We start from the raw sequence: 13,632 nt of genomic DNA, 5'->3' as shown, positions 1-13,632 counted from the left end.
ATGCCTGTAATTTGTGGAGAGATCCAAACAATAACAGCAAGCCTTATCTTTATTTGAAAGCCGTGCACTTGAACACAAGCATGGTGGAAACCGTGGGACTGTGTGGGAGTCGTTTATACAGAGCCGTGCTTTTTAATTTCAGAGTTCTTTGTACCTGCCACTCTCCTCTGTGGGGTCCTTCTCATCGATGACGGCAATCGCTACCAATTTGCCTGAGGTGGCAGACAGGGATTACAAATCACAATCACACACACACACACAGAAAAAAAAAAAGAAAAGGGTGAGAAGACAATGGCAGGCAGATAAGAGGTGGTGGAGGAGACGAATCACCTCTCAGCCGCAGAAAAGAAAGAGAGAGGCACCGAGAGCGATTTATTCTTTCATCGCTCAAACATTAAGCCAGCTTAGGCTCTCTACTTGGTTGAACAGGAAACAAGTGGTCACTTTTCTGCTAGAAGAGATATTTCGGTGCCATTCAAAACTCAAACCCACAACACGACAAATGGGTCTACTTGGGGAAAAATACATTTTTGTTACACAACTCAAAAAGGGTCTGTCGTTCAGAGGTGTGTTAGTTTGAGGCCTTGTTGCTTGGATGAGAGTACCAGCCTGCCCCCTGGTGGTCACTGACGGTGCTTTTTTGTGTGAAGGCAGTGGACAGTCATGAAAAATGGAATATTTCACATGCAGAGAGTGGAAATGGAAGTTAAGCAAGAAACTATTTTTTTTTTTGTATGTATAAATGGGTTAAAGGGCCAGTGCTACTGTATATGAGAATACTTGCACTCCATCCATGTGCATTATTAATCTCCAACATAACATTCCCCAAATGTGTTTGATTGCATAGTTCTGTGGCTGCCGGTGGAAAAACAGGAATGCAGTGAACAATAGTTTATGTACGGTTTACTTTGCTGTTTTTTTTTTTTTTTTGCTACAATGCTTCTTCATGTGAACACAACCTGCCAAATGAAGTGCAGGATTACCTATTTGAAGCGCCTAACTAGGTGCACAGGGTGTGTTGTTGAAGTAGCTGAATCATCCATTTGTATATTGATGAAAGAAATAGATTTAGGGCAATGTTGCGAAACTACAGGACCTCTACGCCAAAATGGTTTTAACAGAAGGTCAAGCTTAGTTAAAAGAAACCTGTCCTTTCTGTGTAGTTAAAATGCTAATAAACCATGAATAAATACTCACAGGTTGTCACATGAGACATGACGTCTATGAGGAAACCTTTTCATGAAGTTAATAATAAAAGGGTCACAGGCTTAAGTTTCAAATTGTTCTGGGAACAGCTGAAAGAAAGAGCTATCAGCACTCACAAACTTCCCTGTGAAGTGATGTAATCGAATTTTCCAAGATATCCATCCATCAACTTGCGCGCATCATATTTCTTCAAATCTGCTGAAGCATATTTATAGACTGGACCACATCGTTATACAACGACTACGTCATTTATCCAGCTGACTTTGTTGAATGGACTATTTGTGTGTCTAAAGACAGGCAGAAAGTTTCATGTTCACGGGCAAAATTTGGGGAAAATTCACACCAAAAGCTGCAATTTGCATTAGTTGTTGGTGTGATTGTGACATTATTGCACTGCGCGATTGTACAGCAGCGAGTTATCAGACAGACGACTCGCTCTCTGCCCCTGAACAACGGCCCCTGTGAATCCGTCAAATAGATTTTCTTTTCAATACGTCACTTATCCTTCGCCTCCGCCTGTCCCTTAAGTTTCGCCCCATAAATAGAACTAAATTACAGCTTGAGACTATTCATTGATTTTGGTCACACTGGTATTTAAACGTCGACACACAGACTTGCGTGGGATGAGGTTTTTAGAGTGTTAAAACGTGGCCCCGCCGCCACACAATAAGCCCGAGGGCATGAAACTCGACACTTGATTGAAAAGCCTTTAGAGACGAGGCTGGTAAATTCCATACCGTTTTTCGCAAATATACTTCGATCTAAACTCTATTTATGTTCGTTATTGTAGCGGCAAACTGTGCCGTCTTAAAATCTGTGCCGTAGGGTTCATCCAGTTACTTAAGAGACTTTTTTTTTTTTGTGTACTAAAAACTACAAAGTTGGTATAAATGTGTAAGATCTGGCCACACGCTCCAAACAAATAAGAGGCATCATTTCACCTCCATTACTGGGTCCAGCCGCTCAAAACAACACTGCTCTCTAGTCAGTGTGGTGTCGACTTATAGTTCACGTTGCTGTGCAGTCAGTGATTCGCTTGGACAGTTTGTTTATTGGATTAAATCCCGAGGGGCAGAAACAGGGATATAAGCCACACCTTCTTCGCCCGGGAGGAGAGCGTACGGCGGCTCCACCTCCTCCCGGAAAAGCATCCTACCGACGACGGGGAAGACGAAGCAAAAACACAAATCTTTACTCGTTTCTTTGGATTTAATCCCACAAAACACACCTACAAGGACCCGGTAACTTCAATGTGATTGACAAGCCCTTGGAGTAGCCTGATTTCTTTGTCTAAATATGTCAGACAGAGGGCAGAACGGACGCTACGGCCACTCACTATCGCCTTCTGAGGTACACGTTGTAATACAAGACATTTCTCAATACAAAGACGTCTTTGACATCAACACTGTATCCTCTTCAAATTCTGTTGATAAGCTTAAAATTCAGGTCAAATCTTCCACATTGCACCTTTAAAAAGCAGTCCAACTGCACATAAAGAGGTACAATACTGTATCTGAATTAGAAGCACAGCTTTCTCTGCACAGAGCATCAATTTGCTGCCGTTTAAGAGAGAGTTTGAATTCCACTCTGGAGCTTAAATGTCCTCTGAGGGAGAAAGTGGGTGTAGTAGAGCAACATGGGCTAAATCTAGATGGAGGAGTCAGACTTTCTCATCACAGCCCCCCACACACAATTAACACTAATATGCATACAAGGGACTTCTGACAAGAGCGACTCTAACATGTTTGCTTTTTAATTATAAAGTCATCATGTGGTTGATTGGATATTTGGGCGGTGGGAAGCTCAATATTATGGGATTTGGTGTGAAATAGCATTAAAAGAGGCAGGCTGAGTAAAGCCGTGTGCTGATGCACTTCAAATTATAAACATGATGCTAATCGTACTGCAATTTAAAAAATGTTGACTACAGATCCGTAATCATTAAGAGCAAAAAATGGCACAAAAGGTAAAAATAAACGTAGGAAATGAATCAGAAACTATATATATATATATATATATATATATATATATATATATATATATATATATATATATATATATATATATATATATGTGTATGTATTATGCATACGCCACCTGTTTCTCCGAGCTCATAGAGTGTAAAGCCATCAATCTGGAGGTATCCTTGGAAGCGCTCCTTGTTCACCCATGATGACAAACTAGCATCTGCGTACTCTGCAACACAAAGAGACAGAATCTCCTTTCAGAGGCAGAAGGACAAAAATCGACATTCCGCAGACAACCAGTCTATATTAAAAGCAAAGCACAGAAGCGTATTGATGCATGGATTGTAAGAAGATCACAGTGTTTACCACTTGTGCGCTCTCGAGGGAATAGACAGCGGGACACGAGCTGAGCTTTCAAAGGCAGAGGTTAGCTAGACAATGATCAGAAACTGTTATGACAGCCGGCTGCCTCTGGGTTAAGTAGTCAGGGAGGCTGTTGTGGGTCTGACAGCCGATGGACTGTGAGTCGGAGCTAGCGGATCAATCAAGCTGAGAATCAATCCTGTAGTCAACAATCAAATGCATCAGTTTGGTTGTTAAGACACGAATGAAAGGACATTACGTTCAGTCTGGATTCCATTTCTTATTCATCAAATAGTCAGATATTCAAAAAAAAAACTGCAATATTCATTCAAAATAGATGCTGTTTTCTTCCTGGGATGCTGGCTCAACTAACCTCATTTTCACAGCTATTTTGCCTTTCTGTCTTTAAAAAAAAAAAACACAAAAAAAACATTTGGTTTGTAAATGAATCGCCGCGCGTACATACATTTATTTTCAGGACAGTTTGAGCAGATTTTTATAATAAAAAAAAAAAAAATAATTCAACAGATGCATTAGAGGGAAGGAAAAAAAAGAAGAAAGAAATGAAGTGCAACAAACGAAAAATAAATAAATAAATAAAGTGAAGTAAAATAAAATAAAAGGACTGCTTGCTGAATGTGAACCACATGTTGTTTCTACCCAAACATCTGGAAGGCAAACATGCAAACGGGACCCGGAGTCTGTCCCTCGAGGGTTTGAACGGGGTGTAGAGAGGCTGTTTCCTCCGGCTGGGAGAGGCTACAGGATGCTCATAATTGATGTCAAATGTAGCCGGGACCTCATTACGACACGTTCGTAAGTTATCACGACCCTTCTGCTACCCGTACAGTAATTACAGCAACGCTGATGACTTTTTACGTGGTTCTTAAGCTGCTCCCCAAATGAGCTGGTAGTACCGAACATGTCAACCTAAAACCTGAACACCCCCCACCGAGGTCGTAGCTTGTACTAGATTCAGAATAACCTTAATGCAATGCAATCTATTCCTCACTGCTGCTGTGCAAAGGCAGAGTTGTTGTTAAAGGCTGCTGAGTCAGTCAATCTGGTAGACATTCCAGAGAGTTCTCTCCACAGATGTTCTGGCTTTATAGACAGCATGCAGCTGCCCGACTCGCTTCTCCCAGATGCAAGAGAGAGAGAGCGAGAGAGAGAGAGAGAGAGAGAGATAGCTGAAGGCCCCATGCTGGGACCGTACAGCCCGATGAACCTCCGCGTCGACTGAACCTGCTTCACCTTGAAACAAATTAGAGCTGCTCTCTTCGCGGGCGCCCACCTCGCAATCACCATACAGCCCTACAGGAGCCTGTCAGCCCCGAGTTCACACAGCTGGAGACGAGAGAGAGAGAGAGAGAGAGAGAGAACGATGAGGGGGGGGGGGGACAACAACAGACAAGAGGGTGGAGTGAGGATGATCCGGTGTCAGAGCTTCGAGCGCGGGGAGGAGGCAGCTCTGACACGTTTCAAAGATGGAGGTTAATGGCACGGAGGACCTCCAAGACAATGCAAATAGTGCAGAAACAAAACCAGAGGGAGAAACGTGTGTGTGTGTGTGGGGGGGGATATCAAAGATAACTCACACAGAGTGAGACACAGAGGGAGGCAGAGGATGAAAAGATTGATGAAAGAAAGCGCAGTGAAATGACAGCACACAGTCGCTTTGATACTAGTACCAAAAGGGAAACCTAGAAGACAAACGATGAAAATGCTGAAGCTAGTTGAAAAATGCAACAACAAAAAAAAAGCAACAATGAGGGATGGGAAGCGTGTGTGGAAGAAATGTGTTATGGAATAAAGCTCCAGTGCTGATGTGTAAGAAAGCAGGCCGTTTCATATTCACGTCCTCCAGCTCATTTTAGCACGTTAGCATGCTAGCATTCAACTTATTAACACAAAGTACAGATGAGGCTGATGGAAAAAAGTCAAAGAAACCAAAAGTTTTGGACAAATTGACTCAGAACTGGATGACGGAACAATAGGCAAAGTCAGGGGATCACTGACGTCCGTAAAGATTCAACCTTTGGGGACCATGAATGTAGAAATCATCCATTCTATAGTTGCAGAGGTATTTCAGTCTAGATCATATATATATATATAAAAAACATATATAAAACAAGTAAACGTAGTCACCCACTGCTTTGTAGGTTGTCTATTGAAGCCTTGAATTCGGCACCCGTCACACCCTGCTTTATCATCCATTTGACTCTAAATGGGACCATATTTAGCTAAATAAGCATAATGCTGTATTGAAGAAGACTTAAAACTAGCAACTGAGACCATATAGAATGGCCATTAGAAAGAATGCCAGTTTAAAAACACGTCAGCACGTCTGGCTTCACTCTTCAGAACCGAAGGTTGCCGCCTGGCACCGACCAAAACTAGAACTAACAAAAGGACACAGCTGGCTTGTGATACAGTAAAGAGGTTACATGTGTGGAAAACACGGCGAACGCTTCCTCCACACTGACCTCGCCGTCTCTGCCAGCTCAAATAACCAATGAAGTTGATTCTCTCCATGTGTGCCGTGACCAAACGTCACAGAACATCAGTGTGTTATTACCTTATTAGGTAATCACAGTCATGGACCGCTAAGCCGCCCGTCATTTAAGTGCTACCGATAAACACATGCAAAATAGTGCTAGCTCACAGCTGGCCGTGTCACGTACATTTCCAAACAAGGAGAGGCCAAACCACTGAAACGGATTAGCAGAGAGCCTGATGCTGAGCATTAATTATTGTGTGTATTAAAAGGGGAAATATGCCACGTTTTATGTGGATGTCCAGTCAGTGGCGATGGTAAATATAGTCCACTGAAGAAAGCTGATTTCTCCCGTTGTGGAGCCGTGCCGGCTGTGCCCACATGTGCCAGGATGCATTGTATGAGAGCCTCAAGTTCTAAATAAATAAACGAAATGAACTCACAAAATGTCAATGAAGAAAATACTCTTTCACCTAGACAGAAAAATAGAACCATCTGAATTCACTCTGCACCCATATTTTGGGATTCCATTTCCGCTGACGTGACACAAGCGAAGAGAAGGAGGATGTTTGTGAGCGGCTTTGCGGCCCACAGCTACCAAAGCTGAAGTAGAACTCTGTAGTTCTTCCTTTCCTCCAACGACGACAAACTACGTCACTGGGAGGAGGAAGAACTACAGATTTTGCAGCTGCTCCCCAAAGACAACAGGGAACACGGGTAAAAACCACAGACGTTTTCCTACATCGCTAACTCAGACGGATCGCGATGTGGTTGAAAATCGGTGAGTTTTCCCTTTAACACTCAAAAGCATCTTTAAAAAAAAAAAAAAAACATCGCTGGCGAGTGCAAACAGCATGCTGTGCTGACTAATATACATCCTAATTATATCTTTCGGTTGTCTTCTTACAGCGCCAGCATGTAGCCCAGTAGATGTCCCTGCACACACACGCGCACGCACACACACACACACACACACACACACACACACACACACACACACACACACACACACACAATGATCAAAACCATATGGCCCTTGAAGCAAAACAACAGCGCAGACCTTTACAGCAGCATGAAACTAAGGATTTGCGATATGAAATATGTATGAGCTGGAGCCTCCGTGCTGTACTATATTTTAACAACGCTCTTCAAAAAAGGATGCAGCCGTTTGTGATGCGCACTAAACCAATCAAAGCTCAACTAAATGTCAAATATCATTTCGCACAAAGCGAGAGGCCGTGTTTGGACAGCGTGGCTTCGCTCTATGACATCTATTGTTTAGAATCACAACAAGTCGAGACATGCACAATAAGGACAGCAAACGTGCTCCGAATTTCTCATAAGCAGATTGATTCTGAATCACAAAATAAGTACAAAAACAAGGAGGAGATGATGAAAGTTGCTTTAAAGCCTCCGTAGCTGGTGGATTCACAACACAGCTAATAGGTAATGTGTGCGTTATTCATCCGAACACTTTAATTGATATCGTAGTCTGCCATAAAACAGTGTCGCTGGGTGACTATGCAAAAGTTTAGCCAAATACCATTCGATAAATAAAAAGTGCCCGAGAGAACTTCCTGCATAAGGTGCCTCATCCAGCATCCAGTCAGTGGGACCGGTCCTCTGAGAAACGCAGCACAGCTGGAAAGAAAACCAGATGCTGAGGACTACAGACGGTAAACATGGAACTATGAAAACTATTTCTGTAATGCAGAGAGGGGCGATTCCTTTGAATCCGTCATTAGAGGTAAGTGCTTAATGAGCTGTACTCTGATTACATTTCATCCATTTCTTTCTTCCTTTAACAACTCCTAGAGGCTTGAAAGGAGGAATCCACCGTGTGAGGAAGGACACATGACGCTCCCCTTCTCAGTCCTTGACAAGCTTAACGCGCCGTCGCCATGTCAATGCTAGACATTGGCCACATCCTCCGCATCAAGGTCCTGCAGGACTCTGACGAGTGCGGGGTTTTCGTCATCAACGTCTGCTGCGGCGAGCCTCTCCTGCTGCAGTTCTGGCGCAGGAAGCCCCCGTTCCGTAACGGTCAGGTGGAGCAGACGGATGCGAGCTCCCGGACGGCGGCGGAGGTGGATTTCGTCCTCCGGGCGCTGCACCGCGCCCCCAACCTGCCCAACAGCCACTACTGGGGCCCGTTCGTGTTGACGTTGTGCCTCGACGCCCTTCCCTTCCGGTTCCGCCTCCCGGCTCGGGCCCACGGCAGCAGCAGATTACAAGACATCGTGGGGGAATGCGGCGAACTCACGTTGTTGCGGTGAGAAGCTTCGAATTGGGCAACAGAACAGAAAAAGCAGCTCCTCTAAACCTCTTCTCTCTGATCCAGTGAGTCAGTTCTTGGCTTTGAATGAGCGTCTACGCGGTGCCAGCTCTGCACTGATTTCTCCGGCCTTAACTGTGGTCTCCTACGCCCATCCACCCTGACCCGCTATGTACGTCCGCCCAAAAGAAAAACCACCACAACATCGCTGGCCTCACCGCGCACACAATAGTGGGCAGAGCCCCGGGTGCTTTACGATGGGCCAGGGACACCATAACTCAATGTGGTGAGGAAGATGAAAGGACAGCAGCAGAGACCGGAAAAACTAGAGGAACACAGCGAGAGAAAACAAGGATGGCAGGGAAGGAAAGAGGAGACGAGGAGCTGTGCACAGAGAGCACCCTACGGGCCCTTTAAACTACTTCTTGTGCCTTTTTGTGACTGATTAAACGAAGACAACAGCGGATGAAGACGCGGTAACACAATACTCACCATCGTAGGTAAAGTAGGCCCCATCCTTAAAGACTACAACCGCAGGAAGCTCTGGCAAAGTTACCGACTGTTGAGAACACAAAAATATATAGAAGTCAAAACCAAGTTCCATAAATCCTTCTTACTCTATGGTTGTTGGAGCACCTGCAGAATGTGGGACAAGACTGTTGGCAGCAGAGCTTTGCGGCAAACTGTGAAACTTGTACGGTTTTGCATAATGCAAACACAGCATGCAGGCCCGGTATCTGTACAAGCAGTGGAGAGAGGCTATGAAAGAATTAATTATTTACAATTTGGAGAAATAGCAGAGGATAGATATTTACTGCTTGCACAATACTCAAGAGTATCAATAACATATGATGACAAAAATATGGGGCTCTCCACAGATGATAAGTGTTTCTCTGACATTCAAAAGGGAGGCAAATTCAAAGCGTTACCTCCGGAAAGACTTCCTCTGAAGCTGAGAAGAAATAAGTGTAGACGATGAGCTCAGAGGCTACGTCGTTGTACTTCTCCTGCAACGGCAAACAAGTCTGTGTTAAACAGTCGCAATTAAGGTCACTACAAAGTAATACACAGAACCTCTTCTCCGTTCAAATGTGTTACAGCAGCAGCAGCAGTGTGCCTGTCCTGCAGCCAATACGCAGTTTTAGCATCGCGGCTCTGAAGAAGCTTGAATAATAAAAAAATAATAAAAAAAACTGGATTCATGTGTTTGTGTCACAACCGGTGCTTACTTTGAGGGGAGACTCCCCGCCGACATACACAAAAAGCACATTGTGTCGCTTCATCATGTGCTCGAACATCTGCTTGCTGGGAAGCGCCCTGACGGCCGGTCTGGAGGGGGAAATTAAAACCCGCGCAGATTAGTTCATCTTAATGAGTGAGATCCATTCAGCACAAAAATGGCAAACTAATGCAATAACTGAGGTTAAAAAAAAAAAAAAAAAGGGCCAACAGTTCTGGTCTCGATTCGCGTGCTGGTGGCGCCACCCAGTGGAGACTGAGCGACTCGCAGCCCAAGAAGTGAGAGCCAAGCTTTTGATCTACCCCCCTCTGTCACGGATCAAGCTTGATTTCCCTCAAGGAGGAGGAAATCTGTCAGGCACAGTTGATACAGTGGCTTAAACTGGAGCATCGGAGGGGGAAACCCATTGAGCTATGAAACAAATATGGGCTGCATTGATAAGCTTGCATGGTTCTTATTAGCGCAGCTGTGAAGTTCTACTTCATTATCAGTTTGGTGTCTTTTGTTTCGGAAGCGGTGCGTCGGAGGCTTACCCTGACACCCTGTTGGCAAACTCTACGATGTCATCTTTTGTCCTCGGTCCTTTGTAGTTATAGGCGAGATCCCCCTTTAACCTGAGGAGGCGAGACAGACGCCGAACAGAGAGTGAGAGGCTCATAAGGGAAACGTACCAGTCGGTATTTTTGTGTTATTCATCTGCTGCCGGGTGAAGACATTCATGTGAAAATAAAATACAAAAATGGAAAAACTATTTTGTGACATTGAACTTTGCATTCAGGATATTGAGTTCCTCTGAAAAACCCTCATTCAGTGAGAAAAAGAGAATATGAAATAATATAAAAAGAGATATTACAGTAGAGGCAAAGCTCAGTCAGTGGACAGAAAATTAATCGGCAACTATTTCGACGTTCGATTAAATCGCTTTTGTTCGTCTGATAAAGCAAAGATGATAAATATTAGCTGCTTCCAGCTTCTCGAATGTCAACATTTGCTGATTTTCTACATTCTATACACTTATTGGTCGCTTTCTTCGGTACAACTTTTTTTATACTGGGTAGGTATTAGACTGCACCCAGGTATTACACTGTGCCCAGGTATTAGACTGCGCCCAGGTATTACACTGCGCCCAGGTATTACACTGCGCCCAGGTATTAGACTGCGCCCAGGTATTAGACTGCGCCCAGGTATTAGACTGCGCCCAGGTATTAGACTGCACTCAGGACAGGCTGAATTCTTTGTGGCATTGAAGAAGCTGGAATCCACGGATTTGTAAACAGAACATCTTTTAGGTATTAGAGACCTGGGCCTCTCAAAACCTGTTAGAAGTATTTTCAACATTCCCCCCCCCCCACCATCAAAAGTTTCAAATCCAGACTGAAAGCCGGTTTACTTTCTCTCCCTTCCTGTGTGTTTTAGGTACATCATCTGTGTTTTGTCGTATCATTTGTCAATTTCTGCACTTTTTAAAGCACTTTGGTCAACTGCAGGGTTGTTTTTGTAACGGCGCGCAATAAATAAACTGACTACTCTGCAGTTAACATTACATTGATTAATAAAGAGAAAGAAAATCGGACAGATTAATCGATAATGAAAATAGTCCATTAGCAGCGGCCCTACTTTAGCCCTTCAAAGACAGCAGCTGTCTTTGGCAGCATCTGAGCCCGGTACCGACCCGCTGTCTATTTCAAGGTGATCTGATGAAACAAATCTATCAGGAAAAGCTTATTCATCAAAAAAAGGTCAACCTAATCTAAATCCTCTCACCTCCAATGAAACACAAAAACAAATGACTGGCCCTAATTGAGTTCCAGCCAAAGAAAGCTGCTGGAGCTCCTCCAGCCAGCAGAAGGCATTAAGGATTGCTACGGTTGCATCAGCCCACAGGGCTTAATGAACTCGGGGGGGGAGCTGAACTCTAAATCTAGTCTCCTCCCGTTACCGAGGGACACTTCTCGTGTTCTCCGATGGATGTTTCATCACTCGCCTGGTTTGATGTTGTGAACCCTGCCGTGTTCCTGTGGCAGTTTCTCCCAAATGAGCTTGATGAAACTAAATGGGGAGCCCATTATGGCAGCGAGCAGTTAAATGATTCCGTATCGAATGCACGGAGGAATCATTTGTCTCAAGTCAACATGAGCTGTGCTGTTGAGCAGCTGGCGTCTACCTAAATTCATCCATTTTATATAAAACATTTAAAAGTGTCACTTGCACTTCACGAGAAATGAAAATGAGGAATCAGTTGATGTAGATCACAAGTGGCTGTAGCAGCAAACACTGAGTTATCAATAAATCTAAAGACAAATTGGCGATATGCCTGAGAAAATAAAATACAAAGAGTCAAATTGAAATGGCTGGAGATGACTTTAAACAGTTTATCGCCTAAGAAACGTATAATTAACTCAAGAGCCGAAGCTAATGCCATTTTAGATAAAGGTGTGAACGGAGTTCGTCACTTAGTTGTGCCTTAAGGAAGCAGCAACAACACCTTGTTCCCTCCTGACTAAGTCGTCTAACGGCATCTCAACAGGCCAAACCTCAAGGGGAAAGAAGACAACAGTGGGCTGAAAGGATCCTGATAATAATAATAATAATACAAACTAAAGTAAAGACGCTTCATACAATAAAGTAGAACACCAAATTACAGCCTCAAAGATGTCGGTAAAGTTGAATCAATGGCTCTCTGACAGAAGCTTAATAAATACTTAAGACGTGTGTTATCTGCAGATATATTCTATTGAGCTTATTATCAGTCTGTGTCAGGACCCTGTAGGTCCGCACAAAATTCAATAAGCCTTTTAATCTCATATGGATTTCTTTAGGCCTTTTCAAGTGGCTCAGAAAATTACAGCTATTTGCAAAAAAAGAAAAGTACTACACAAAGTTTTGAAGACAGGGCAGTGTGGTGAATAAAGCTTCTTCTTTTTTTTTTTTTTTCTACTTACAGTTTTATTGTGGGGTAACCACGAACACCAAACTCTGACGACATTCCTGCAACATACAGAACAAACATAGCATCTCAAAAGACAGATATTAGAGAGCCGTCATTCTCTTCAAAAGGTTTGAAGAATCCTTTGAAGGACATTTCTTTCTTGCAGATAATTAAATGAGAAAATATGAAGCCAGGCTAAGCTAAGCTAACCTGTCATCTGTAGCCTTTTATTTAACAGACGGATGATGATGATCAACCTAAAGCTCATCTAACTCTCCGCTACAATCTAATAAACATTTTCCCCTAAACTGTTGAACTATTCCTTTAAAAGCCCTGTGGATTAAAATGTGTCCGTGGATTACTCCTAAAACACAGTCTGCATCATTTAATGGAGGATTACTGTAATTTTACTCACAATATTAATCTTTCACTGCATGATTATTGTGGCAAAAAAATAAAATATGAACAATAGTATTGAGATATCATAATAATGTCACAATAATAAAACAAACCCCATCTTTAATATTGTTTATGGAGCTTTTAATGAGACCTGAAAGCCCTTCAGATACAGGGCTTCTCACCGTGTTGTTGAACAACAGTCAATTAGTTTGATCCATCTCGGTCTCCGGCACATAAAACAACCACCTGGGGACCAACGGGCAGCAAGGGAAGCCCCCGAAGCGCTCCGTCGTTTACTCACCGGAGTACGCGGTGGCATCCATCTTTCCCACGCGGACCGGCGACCCGGAGCTCTTCAGCTCCACTCCCACGTCGTGCCACACCGGCTCCAGTTTCTTACAGTAGCCGCACCACGGCGCGTAGAACTGAAGAAGAAGAAGAAGAAGAAGAAAAACAGGAGAAGGAAGCTTTAGATCACGTGCAACATATTGTAAAAACATGTTTAGTCATGCAAAATATAACAGCATCTGTAAAGTTAACAACCAAATCTTTTAGAATCACACAGTTTTGTAGATTACGGTCCTGAATTTTGAGTGTTTGCACTATTGTACTTTGGAAGACTATGTGATATTGTTAATGACCTTCCTGGAATGGATTCTTTACGTACAAAAAAGGACAACACTGGATCCTTAAATAATAATAATATAATGCTGCTAATTAGAACCCAGATAAAGGGCTGCTGTTTGGCCACTTGAA

The 13,632-nt window shown here is 43.3% G+C and overlaps 1 protein-coding gene across 1 annotated transcript in view; it reads right to left on the bottom strand.

The window, feature by feature from the left end:
• Window positions 1–13,632, bottom strand: part of LOC137871976 (protein disulfide-isomerase TMX3-like) — a 31,373-nt gene that overhangs the window by 15,281 nt on the left and 2,460 nt on the right. Inside the window, exons 4-11 of the mRNA XM_068710124.1 lie at window positions 13,178–13,301; window positions 12,491–12,536; window positions 10,082–10,162; window positions 9,538–9,637; window positions 9,238–9,315; window positions 8,801–8,867; window positions 3,304–3,402; window positions 155–212 (exon numbers count right to left, since the gene is read on the bottom strand). Coding sequence (XP_068566225.1) covers window positions 155–212; window positions 3,304–3,402; window positions 8,801–8,867; window positions 9,238–9,315; window positions 9,538–9,637; window positions 10,082–10,162; window positions 12,491–12,536; window positions 13,178–13,301 — 653 coding nt within the window. The remainder of the gene's footprint in view (window positions 1–154; window positions 213–3,303; window positions 3,403–8,800; window positions 8,868–9,237; window positions 9,316–9,537; window positions 9,638–10,081; window positions 10,163–12,490; window positions 12,537–13,177; window positions 13,302–13,632) is intronic.

The sequence above is a fragment of the Cebidichthys violaceus genome, unplaced genomic scaffold, assembly GCF_023349555.1.
Source record: "Cebidichthys violaceus isolate CVI_PGR_0920_01 unplaced genomic scaffold, fCebVio1.0.p SCAF_15, whole genome shotgun sequence".
NCBI classification, from domain to species: Eukaryota; Metazoa; Chordata; class Actinopteri; order Perciformes; family Stichaeidae; genus Cebidichthys; species Cebidichthys violaceus.
This window is presented reverse-complemented; position numbering and strand designations above follow the sequence as displayed.